The sequence below is a fragment of the Rhipicephalus microplus genome, chromosome 4 (assembly GCF_043290135.1).
Source record: "Rhipicephalus microplus isolate Deutch F79 chromosome 4, USDA_Rmic, whole genome shotgun sequence".
NCBI lineage: Eukaryota > Metazoa > Arthropoda > Arachnida > Ixodida > Ixodidae > Rhipicephalus > Rhipicephalus microplus.
The window spans coordinates 38,249,606-38,262,260 of record NC_134703.1 but is presented as its reverse complement, the minus strand read 5'-3'; the positions used below and the strand labels follow the sequence as shown (position 1 = coordinate 38,262,260).

General features: G+C 47.4%; 1 protein-coding gene across 10 annotated transcripts in view; it reads right to left on the bottom strand.

Moving 5' to 3' along the window:
* The window catches only part of LOC142814232 (uncharacterized), a 63,578-nt gene that overhangs the window by 27,066 nt on the left and 23,857 nt on the right, over positions 1-12,655 (bottom strand). For all 10 annotated transcript variants that reach the window (XM_075892575.1, XM_075892581.1, XM_075892576.1 and 7 more), the window contains 2 exons: positions 7,608-7,683; positions 5,941-6,223 (listed from right to left, as the gene is read on the bottom strand). In XM_075892575.1, the coding sequence (XP_075748690.1) occupies positions 5,941-6,223; positions 7,608-7,683 (359 nt within the window). The remainder of the gene's footprint in view (positions 1-5,940; positions 6,224-7,607; positions 7,684-12,655) is intronic.

Below are 12,655 nucleotides of genomic sequence, written 5' to 3'. Positions count from 1 at the left end.
TAGTTGTCCGATGTTATGACCGGCACAGTAAGGAGGTGGCTTGCAAGGAACGCTCATTGGCGTAACGGTCAAACGCTGTCCGCGTCCTGCAGGAACGCGGGAGGCGTCTGTGTGCGCCGCAGGAAATGCACATCAGCGTCGCTGGGACACACAGTCGGCGTCTAGCGCGTGCACGGACGGCTATAAAAGGAGCGTGTTGGGATTGCGCTGTCCTCTCTTTCTGGACTTCGCTGGCCCGCTCGTCTCGAGTGCGCTCTGGGCCCTTGTGATGGAAAGGCGCGTCTGTACGCTCTCGTTGCAATGTACTTCTCTTGCAAATATGTAAATTAAACGCATCTTCTACTTGTTCGTGAGACGCGTCGCAAGAGTCGTCCTTCGCCGGATCCTGAGTGGCAGCCGCAACCCCTCCCCGGTGTTATGCCTGCAAGTTCGCAGCGAACGTCCATGCCTCGGAAAAAGGAAATCTGTGTCAAGGCCAGCACGCGAGCCCGCCTGACGCGATCAACAACTCAACGGCGTCATCACGCGACGGTGCCTTTCTGGCGCGCACGTGCAGTGAGTCACCTCAGCCCGCGAGCCCGTCGAGTAAACAACCGGCGCCTTCCTGTCTGGCGGGTCTGACGCAATGCGCGGCGACGTCACTCGTCCTTGGGTGCAGCCACCTGCAGCGCAGCCTCTCCAGATTCGGTGAGAAAGAATGACGCGGCCCAGCGGCGACCCCATTGGAGGAGTCTGACCTCATGACCAGCGGCGCTTCTGGTTGGACATTTTGTTATTCAAAGAATCCACCCGGCGCATATAAAAGAAGCCCTGCGGCGCGTCGCGAGCAGCAGTCCTATGTGAGAGCAGACATGTGTGTCGCAGTTGAGCTATGTGTTAGCAGCAGCCCTGTTGGAGAGCAGACCCGTTGGAGCGCAGACATGTGTGTCAGAGAAGAGAGCTATGTGATAGAGAGTTGAGCTGTGTGTCAGAGAAGAGAGCTATGTGATAGAGAGTTGAGCTGTGTGTCACAGAAGAGAGCTATGTGATAGAGAGTTGAGCTATGTGTTAGCAGACCCATTTGAGAGCAGACCTATGTGTTAGAGAAAAGAGCTCGGCTCTTCGCGTCTCTGTCAGCCCCAGTGCCGAATTTGTAACGCCTCTGTATATATGCTGTACATAAACCTTGTTTAACTCACCGTCGTCTCGTCCGCTCGTCTATCAGCTCTGCGCAGAAGCAGTCGCGAGCTGAAAAACCTACGCTACCAAACGGCTGGTGACCTTCCCGGTGGAATTCGAAGCAGTGGCGCCTTCGGGACAGTGTTGGTGTCGCCGTCTTTCGAAACAGTGGTTGCAGCGGTGAGATTTCGAGGCGCCCTTCGTAACGTCGTCGGAGGCGCGCTTCGCAACACCGGGCATACCGGGCATACCACCGACTGTCCAGTGGCCGAGGACGCTTCGCTCAGGTGGTGGTGTTGGTCACCCCGCGCACTTTTTTACCCCGAACGGCGGACAAGCCACGACAGGTTTGCCTTTCATCGCTACCTGCTTCGCTGGTTAGACTGCGTTAGTCTTGGTGCTGCACCGCACTGCTCTGAGTCTTCGTCTGTTCCCACGTGTCCTATTTTATTGGTGTTGTATTTGTGAGTATGTGATTACACATCGATCAGTGCGACATGGGACGTTGTTGTGTTCCTGAATGTCGCGGCAATTATGACAGTGGTCCCGAAGTGCGTGTTTTCGCATTCCCCAAGGATGAAGCTCGGAAGAAGTCTTGGATAAAAGCCATTCCGCGAAAGGATTTCACACCAAGCATACACTCCAAGGTGAGAAACTGCTGAAGTTTGTTGTCTTACCGGCTCTATCGCATAACTGGCGTTCTGGCTCTGTTACTGTTGAACGGAGCGACTATCATGAGTGGTGATGGTAGTTTTGTCGCGCTTCAGGTAGGGCAGTGCGGTAAAATAGAACAGAAATACTGAGGCTCGTGTCAAAGTTTCCATTAGCCCGTTTCGTATGAAAGTAATGAAGTCACTGTTATGCTTGGCGCAGATCTGTGAACTCCACTTCCTCGAGGCTGACTTCATCACAAAGCTGTCACATTTCGACGCAGCGTCGGGACGGACATTGACAGTCGACAGCGAGAGGGTGCGCCTAGTGTCAGATGCTATACCATCGGTGTTTCCGAACTGTCTGTCCTACCTGAGCACGAATCGCAATCGTCGAGAATCTCTTGTCTCGAAACGAGCTCGAATGGAAGACGAGGCCTTGAGCAAAGCGATTAAGGACTCTATATGCGCAAAAAAAAGCGAAGAGGAGAGAAATGCTGAGTCCTCTTTCGAACACTTAAGAGGCAAGCTTTCTGCTGTATGCAGTAATGATTTCTGGACCATCAAGGCCAACGATCGTTGTGTGATGTTTCTCCGCATTGAAAATAATCGTTCACCGCACGTGAGGTTTTCTGTCACTGTGCTTGCTGATCTCTCTCACTTGCAGTCTCAGCAGGTATGATCAAGCTGGTTTCATTACCTTGCGGAGGCGCAGTTCCAGACGCAGTGCGCTACATCCGGACGTTGTCCTCACTGCTCCAGCAGCTGGAAAACCACATGACTGAGACGCCTGAAATTGCAAGTCCGTCGAAAACAGCGTCAGTGTTGCAGCATATCGGCTCCTTATTGAATGAACTGTCGCAAGACAGTGACACGACCGAAGAATACAGTGCTTTGTTTCGTTTGCTAAATGAGCAAATAGCTCTCGCACTCGCTGCCCGCATTCGTCGCTACAGTGCTGAAACATTAGTGTTTTCTAGCATCCTGCACTCCATATCTCCGCACGCCTATAACTTTGCCAGATCAGCGTCGACGTTGACTTTACCCCATCCTTCAACCCTGTGCCGCGTTTGTTCCAAGTATGGAGGCGATCCCCTGAAGGAGCAAAACGAACCGAACTTCCTCTCCTACATTCGAGAAAGAGTGAAGTGCATGCAGCCGCACGAAAAGACGGTGACGCTAATGGTTGATGAAATTCATATCAAGCCATACTTCGATTATAAAGGGGGCAGCATAGTTGGATCTGCAGCCAATTCTCAAGAGGCAGCCACAACTGCTCATGTTTTCATGCTTCAGTCGCTCTTGTCATCAAACAAAGCTGTGCTTCACATTCTTCCTGTTGCTAAAATGACTGCCGAAATTCTACACGAGTTCTGCAAGAAAGTAAATTTAGAAGTGGAATCTATGGGCCTCAGGGTCAGTGCTGTAATTACCGACAACAATTCCCTCGACCGGAAAATGATCTCGTTTTTCTCAGAGAAACAGGAAGTAAGCATTGTATATCCTCATCCAGCCGACAACAATCGGCCTCTGTTATATGTCGTAGACCCTGTGCACATACTGAAATGCATCAGGAACAACTGGATGAATCAAGAAAACGAAGGAATATGCTTTTACTTTCCTGAAGTGAGCCTGTCAGGAATATTGCCCGACGGGCCGCCCAGAATGAAAGCAGCATCATTTGAAGCCGTACGGCAGCTGTATGCACTGGAGCAGACATCGTTTCTCAAGCTTGGCTACAAGCTAAATTCCAAGGCAATCAATCCAACACCTATGGAGAGACAAAATGTAAAGTTGGTGTTAAATGTCATTAATCCGTTTGTATCAAATGCACTTGAGACGCGTGGCGATGCCCTTGAAACCACATGTGCCAGTTCAACAGCTCTCTTCATAAACATCATATCGACGTGGTGGAAAATCGTCAACGTGAAGACCCCTTCGAAAGGTCGCCGACTGAACGACACCCTTCAAAATCCAGTGAATTCTACGGTGGATCAACAGCTGGTTTTCCTTAGTGGCATGGTAGACTGGCTGGATGCTTGGAGCAGCGTCAACATGAGCCGTGGCTGCTTGACAAGGGAAACACATTCTGCGTTGAGACTCACTTGCTACTCCCTTGTTGAGCTGTCACGGTACTGTTTAGAAGGACAGAAGTTCAAGTATGTCTTGCTGGGAAAATTTCAAACTGACACTCTTGAAGATCGCTTCGGTCGCTACCGTCAGCTTGCTGGTGCACAATATCATGTTTCCGTGAGGCAGCTTCTGGAGTCTGAAAAGAAAATTCGTCTGCAAAAGCTGCTGATGCTTCCACAGCCAGACATCAGCAGCGAAAGTGACACAGAAGTATCGCAACATAACTACTCTGTTCACATCTCAAATGATGAAATTTCCAACCCAAAGCATGACATGGAGGTCGTTGCTTATATCGCTGGATATTGTGCTCATTCAGCTCTGAAGAAGCTGTCATGCGCATTTTGCAGCAGCGTGCTCGTCCTGGAGAGCAGGCACATAGAAGTGGAAGGTAACACAATGATTGACAACTTGTCAAGAGGAAGCTTAAAGTTTCCGCAGCCATGTACTGTGCACATGGTGCTGGTGACAACGCTTGTTGTCGAAAAGCTCACCAAGGGAGAAAATGCAAAGGCGTTCCTCGCGTCGAACAACCAACGAGGCATTGTAAGCTCCATTACCACATCACTGCTAGGAGATGTTGAGCAAGAGACTAGTGAAAATGGCCATACCTCTGAGACTATCGTGCGGCATGTAGTGCGTGTTGCAACAAATGTCGCTCTGAACAACTTTTGTAGACTTCGAAATGACACCATCCAAAGCACCGCACAAAAAAAGGCAGCTGACAGAAAAATCAAAACCTTGAACAAGAAATGAGGTAGGATGATTTTAGCCTTTCGTCCTAATAAAACCACTTCTACAAATGCATTTCTGACTATTACAGATTGATCACTAAAGTGTAAATGCAGGCGTAAACAAATGCAGACCGTGCAGGAACAAAAAAAAGAACAAAAATAGAAACACCGGCTTTCAATAAGTGCCCACAGCAGATATAACGAGAACGAGTGGTGACGACGGCCGGGGTGCAGGTGGGCAACGTAGCATCACGTCACGCTCTCCCTGGAGGGGCCTTGTCAATAGTCTAGGTGGTGTTGGCCGTGTCCAAGACAGTCGTCTGCGTCCTTTCCCTCCTATACTTTCCTCCTCAATCTTTACCTCCCACTCCCTTTTTCCCCGCGCGAAGCTGTGTCGGTGCCTTCGTATTGAAAGACTATAACAGCTCCGCGCTTTTCTCTTCTCTTTCTTCATTTAAGAACCTCTACCGCAAGGCTGCGGCACGCGTACGCCGTTACGTTAAAGTGGCGCTCTCGGTGCCATCGATGTGTGCAGCATTCGTAGACGCCCGCCGCTCTACCGCTACTTTCGAGAGCTGCGGGAAAGCTCGCCGCCTGTCAATGGAGCGCAGGCGGTTTGGGGTGGCCGAGTTCGATATATCCATTATATGTCAAACTTTGTTCGAAATAAAAAATCAATAATGCATGCGATTACCCGCATGATATAGGAACCGTTCGATATAGGCAATAATTCGATATATCCGTGTTCGATATATTGAGGTTTGACTGTACATTTGCAATTAAAGCAAAATCTAAAAGGCAGCTTTGCCACCGTGCGAAAGTGAAATGGTCTTAAGCATATAAAATAATCTGAAAGGGCCACTGCCAATCTGACGTTGATTGTATTTGTCTGAGAAGTTTGAGTAATTACAGTGTGAATTGAATCAAATAGCAAACACTATTAGAAAAATATTCGAAAGTTTGCATATTCACGCACTCCTATTATCTACATAAAAACTGGCCACCCACAAAGATATCCGACACCCTCAATTCAAGCTTGCCTATGCACTATGGGCTATGTACCTTGATCTCTAAAACTACAATTATGCAACTCGCCATAGAGATGTGCAACTCAAAAACAAAGGGCTCAACCTGCAAACAAGTATAGAAACGATTGCCTAACTGTAGTGGTGTAGCCATTATTTTTCCTTTTTTTTGTGGTGTGTGAGTGCATGTGCACATTTGCATATGTTCTCAGGAGGACTTTCGGCCCCTGAAATGAGACGCACCTGGCCTCTTGACCTTGTGGTCAACTGAGGGTGCCTGCTTGGGCCTCGGCTCAATGGAAAGTGCGTGTAGCTCCTCTTCGAGCTCTATGCAAGCGGGTGGAGATCTCCGAGGGAGCATAGGGGCTGGCTGTTGGTGTGGCCGGTCTTGCTCTCTTTCGTCTTCGGCCTGGCCAATCTCGGGGGCTGCTTCCTCGGGCTCCTCATTTCCTTTTTCCTCTTCCTCCTCTTCACCCACCTGCACCTTTTCCTTAGAGCTGCTGCTGCTCCTTGACTTCTGGTTCACCTGCACAAGAGCACAACCATCAATGACTGATGTGCTGCATTTGACGACGTGGTAGGAAATACAACATATCAAAACACTCGAGAGGTTCCAAATGCGATAACGAAAGACTAGGTACAATGAGGCTATAGCGAGCAGGCAGCAAGAAAAATGCAAGCACAGCACTGACAACTTGAACACTCTTAACCTTAAGGGGACCTGCAACAGTTTTCCAAGTAGCCATGGAATGGATTCACCAGAGGAGCTTATAGCCTCACGAATTCACCGCCACAAATATTTTAGGATCTGTCCAGTGTAAGCGGAGTTACAAGGATTTGTCGCACCCGGCAAATTAATTCTCTCTTCTGTCGTCCCGACGAAAGTGTAGGAAGCTAAGCAGGGAGGGATAGCACGGGGGAAGAAAACACTTCAAGCGCGCCTCGTGACCTTGAGCACCTTATTGTTCCTCAAATGCATGACCTTCCAGTGTGATCGTACACACACAGGTAAACAAGTCGCAGCCTCCTGTAGCTGTCCCAGTAACAACCAAGCATGCCATGCTCAAGTCAGCCAATGTCAGACAATTGACCTGCGAATGATTTTTGAGCCTGTAGCATCATCTGTGGAGAGAAAAAGCGATTTCTCGCTGACTGAGAACAAATGGTCAGTTCCAGGCCGCATGCTGCACTATAGTATTTGGCTCGTGTGTTCTTGGGAGTCGTGATTGCCCATCGGCAGCCTTTATTGCAAAAAAAGTATAGATGAACAATTTTGCTATTTCAACAACAGTCCATGAGATGTTTTTAGTTAACTCTATTTCAACAAACACATCTGATCCTGAAATGAGCAAACACCTCATAATTCAAACATAGCTAGCCATCTAACACGCATTTAAAACCAATGGTGACAGCAACCCGCCGATCAAAAAGCTGCAGCGTTGTGTCTATGGGGTGCTTAGCCCTAGATGTATTGGAAGAACCATTGTAGTCAGTCCTATCGGACTCAGACACACGTTCGAATAATTTGGGAAAGGCTAATTTCAGGATTGAAATAAAAGTTTTGTCTCATGTGTAACAGGCAAGATTTCCTACCAAGGTCAAACTGACCTGGGGTGCTATCGCAGAGCAATGCCTTCGATTCCTTTTATGCTTTTCGCTCCTGATCAATGGCCCCATTGATAAGCAGACAGTTGGTGAGCAAGAGTGAAAAGCATAACACAAGAGGCACTGTTGCTCCATGATTAAAAGTACATTTACTTTAATTAAAATGAATTGCTAATGCTTCATCACAAAAGCATCATTTCACCAAGCTCCGCACTCTTCAAATTTTTTAAGAGTTTCCCTTGACATCTCACACTGTTAAGAAGATTCATTGGTACACACGCAAGGATGAAGAAACAGCCACTAACCTCATGCTGCATTGTTGGCCCAAGTGACTCGTTCTGCAGCGTCTCATATCTGAGACGAAGCTTCTGCATCTTACGGCTGCAACAAAGAGTTCCAAAACACATCAACACCTACTTCTAGGAATTCACAATCTGCTAACGCTAACAAAAAAATGTCACGAAATAGAATCACACATTCCCTTTCTTCCCGCAGCATCAAGCGAACTAAATGTTTTTGTTTTCGCAAGTGCATGCTCAGGTGGCATCCAGCCTGCCTAATATAAAAACATTAGGCCTGTGCGGAAGGTGCAGCACAGTCACAGCGAAGGCTAGAAGAGCAGCCTTTCAGAGCGCCTTTCACACACTCATTGGGTGACAGCATTAATAATAAAAATTTTAGGTTAGTAGGCCGGCATTCCCTATGCTATTTTTTGTCATTCTCAAAAGCGTGGTATCCGCTAAACATTTGCCAGGAATTTTGTGCCAATTGTTCATGCAGCAGCTGACGATGATGAGGAATTATGCCTGAAGTAGGTGTGCACCACAGTTAATAATAACAAGAACAAGCTTTTGTAATGGGTTGGAGCATTGGACGGCCCACTCGTTACGCTACTCGTGTTGTGCAACGACTGGTAGTTCTTTCTCTGTTTTAAAACGCTTTTTAAGTCGTATTACCGCGTTGCTTTGCCGACATCAAGCCTGCCTAAGGCAAGTTTACCAACAAGTCACTAACACCGGTGTAGCTCAGTGGTAAACTACTGGGCTGGCACCCAGCAGACCCGGGTTCAAATCCCACTGGGTCATTGGTACTAGGGTTTTCTTATTTCCTGCGACAAAGGTTATGGACACCGGCGGAGGCGGCGCAGCGAGAAACCCGAGTTGTGATCTTACAGCTTTCGCTGTAATACGCTGTTGCAAGGCAATGGTATGCAATAAACAACATTTGCTCGACAGTTAGTAAAATGATTGATATCACAACTCTACTTTGCAACTGCTGCAATTTTCGGCGGCGAATGAATGTTTCATGCATGTCATTGTCTTGCAGCAGGGTATATATCGGGCAGACTGCATGCTGCCTGAATAAGCGCTTGAGGAAGCACTACAACGCGCACCAGGTTTGCATTCGTCTGCCCATTGCGGAATGTGTGTTTGCGCACCAGAATTTCCACACACACCTGTTTCGTATGCCCATCATGGCACGAATATTAGAGACATTGCTGAAACCCATTTTTAGATTCGAAGCAGCTCTTCGACTCGTGTGTAACACCGTATGTATGCGCATCCTTATGTACGCGCAGCAACACGTGCCCCTCGTCACAGGTGTTGGCACGGTGCCAAGTACCGTATAAACCGGAATATAAGTCGATATTTTCAATAAAAGAACGAGCTAACGTTGCTCTTCGTCTGATTTATAGGGGTGTCTAATTGACAGTGCGATACTGTCTCGCAACATGTGGCTTGCATGTGCATGAGAAGCTGGAAACTGCTATATCCGCATCCAAATCTAATAAGTTGTTTTTTCCTTCTCTCTTGTCTGTTTTTTTTTTTGCGTTCGTGATTTGCCTCTGATCTGTCCTAAGTTTTCCTCAGCTTGACATTGGGTTTCATTTATAGTATCTTTTTTTTCATTCACTAAATATGAGTAGCGATACGAAAAGACAGTACTCAGCTGCGTTTTAAATTAGAGGTTCTCGAGTTTGCAGAAGCAAATCAGAATATGGCTGCTCAGCGCCACTTTGGTGTATCAGAAAAAAGCCTGCGCTATTAGAGGGTGCAGAAAGGAAAGCTGCAGATGTGCGATCCTCGGAAAATGTAATTTGCTGGGCGAAGTGCGGTTCATCCACAGCTGGAGGATAGGCTAGGGAACTTTGTGTGGGAAGTTCACGCGAGCTCGCTGCCAAAAAAGACCGTGGATACCATTCGCAAGAAAGCTGTGTAACTCGCTCGAGAAGCTGGGCTCACTAGAGAAGAATTTCGTGCACCAAACTCTCGGGTGCGCCGATGCATGAGACACAAAGAATTTTCTTTCCGGTGGCGCACATCCATCTGTCAGAAGTTTCCAGACGAGTTCAAGGACAAGCTTATAAACTACGTGATGGGGCAGATTGACAGTGCTTATGAGACCCCCGTGTGGTTTGACATGCTTTCGTCAACCATGATCCTGCAGTGTGGCGCCAAGGATATGAAGCTGTTGTCCACTGGCAACGAGCACTCGCGCTTCACCGTCATGCAAAAATGCATGGCAGATGGTAGAAAGCTTCCGCTCTTCATCATTTTCAAACGCAAGACAATGTTGAAGAACGTGTTCCCTCCCTGTGTTGTCGTTTGCGTTAACGGGGATACATGGACGAGGCCATGATGCTCGAATGGATAGAGTAGTCTGGAATCGTCGGCCAGGTGCACTGCTCCGTCTTTGCAGCATGCTGGTGATAGATGCGTTTTGTGGTCATTAACAGACACTGTGAAGCGCGCACTGGGCGATAGAAAAACTGACCTCGCCATGATACCAAGTGGTATGACTTACACCCTCCAACTGCTCGAGGTTGTGCTAAACGAGCCGTTCAAGGAACGAGTGTGGCTGGAGTACCAAAACTGGATGTCCAGCGACAACCTAAAGACACCGACAGGCTACCTACAGAGGCCTCCGCTTGAAACTGTTTGTGGCTGGGTGCTTTCCGTCTGGTGTTCCTTGCCAGATTCCATGGTGGAAAATGCGTTTAAGAAATTTTCCGTCAGCAACTCGCTGTACGGCACGGAAGACAACACACTGTAGGAGGCGGCCAGCTACAAACTCTCGTCTTCAGAAGACAGTGGTGCTTCGTCTGATGAATAGGAACAGTTGTGATAGTGGTTGAGGGGAGCTCCGATGATCGGGGGTGCGGTGCGCCCAATTCGCAAATAAACCTCGTTTGGCCATTTTGGGTTGTTTTCCTTTTTTTCATTTTGGGTAACCTGAACTTGGGGTGTCGACCTATATTCCCACTCGACCTATAGTCCAGTTTATACGGTAGCTCAGGTTGCCGCTGCATATAGACATCACTCTCCCTCACCCGTAGCATGCTCACCAAAACGCGCACAGCTGCAGGCTACTCCACCCGCTCGCAACACCTCTCGCTTCGCCCTCTCCACCACCTGCAACGCTCGAACGCATGTCAAGTGGAAACACTCTTTCCGCTCATTTATCTGCAATGAAACTTGCATGAAACCCAACCTACCACCTGCCATGTCTTTGCATTTCAAACAAACGCTTACTCGAGTAGACACTACACTGGGTTTTGCTTCAAACCATTCTTCCAGCACCCGCGTCGATGCTCGTTTTAACCGGGTCAACGCTGTGCTGCTGCTTCGCATCTTATTAGGGTTACTTTTGGGGAGACGATCGTAATTTTTTTTTTATAAAACACTGATTTTTGAGTCATTTCGCACTCTATAGCGCTTTTAGATTGCATGCTTGCATTTCTGGACAGCAGCTGATTTCAAATGACTCTTCCTCATGTAACCCTCTTTCCTCTCGTGTTTTATTATATATATATTTCTTCTACAAATAAACCAGAGTTTCAGTCTGCGCTTGTTTGTGAACCATTTTACTTTGTTTGCACTGCCAAGTTGTCATAATGAACCTACACCGATAATGTCTATCAATTTTTCTGAACTGCATGTGTTAATTTCAGACCCCCCCCCCCCCTCCCTTTTCACTACCAGCAGAGGACTCATAACTTTCACTAGTCCACAAGAGGTCTCCAAAACATCCATCTCTAAGAACCACTGCTTTATACGATGCCTTGGAGCATTATAGGCAAATTAAAACATAATTTTAGACTATGTAAAAAAAATTTTCTGGAGGGTGCAGATGAAATTTAAGAGCTGAATCTGGCCATATCTGACACGAACGTAACAAAATGCAAGCAAAATGAGTTTTTCATAGAAAGACGGGAAAAAGAACACCACTGTTTGGACTTGCAGGGGATGATGCAAGATAATATGGCTTCAGAGATGACGGGGCAAACAAACACCTGCGGCATGCCTCAACCTGTAGTACCTAGAAAAATCAGGTGCAAGTTGGCTGGTGCAATATGTACTCTTCACAGAAAGGATTTGTCTAAAAACTTTCCTGCACCAGAACTACCATAAACAGAACTGAATAAATTAGCATTTAGGGCTTTTCCAAATACTGTAGAATCTCTATGATACAAATTCGAAGGGAGCCTGCAAAATATTCGTATCATCCAGAATTCGTATGAACCAAGAAGAAGTTAAAGTTGATAATGAAGATGAACAATAACTTTATTGGCAACTACTTCTTACTGAAATAAAGCCCACGAATGTTCTTGTGAACTTCCTCGCCTTCCCTGTCTCTCAATAATGTGCTGCGGTTCCCTCACTCATGCTGCTGGCGCAGCGTGTTCACACTTGACATCAAAGAGAGCGAAAGCGGCCAAGCTCACTATAAATTCACTCGCTTTGCCGCTTAAGACTATTAACCTTGCCGCAAAGTCGACCAAAAAAAAATCAGTCCTGGAGATTTCGCACTGGATAATTCAAGCGAAAACGCCACAGCAGCCGGAAAATCATATCAGCGCAAGTCGAAAATGCTCAAATTTGTTCTGCCCCTCGTACATGCCACCATTGCTGCTTGAGAATTCATTCCATTTGGACCAGTTTCTGAGCATTAAAGTTCGTACAGAGTTCTAGTTATGCATGGAAAGCTTTGAAAGGAACTGTTTACACCTTTATAAACGTGGTTTCGAAAGATACGGCAGCAGAAACGAAACAAGCGGACGCAGTGGCGGTGATGGATTCAGTTGGCAGTGCAAAAGTGAGACACGTTGGGGCATGCAGATTCGCTACTGCTGCACCTTCTTTTTCGGTGTTCTCAGCGATCGCAATCAAAACAAGGCTCTCAATGAATGTGTCTTTGTCAAGGCCATAAGCTTTGACGTGCAGCACAGGTAGTTCGCAATAGCCCTGACGCGATCCACTGCCGACGCCTTTGCCGCGATGTTTAATTTGTGGCTGGTTGTTTACGTCACTTGGTTTGGGAGCTAGAGCAGCCGGTGTAGCCAACGATGTGA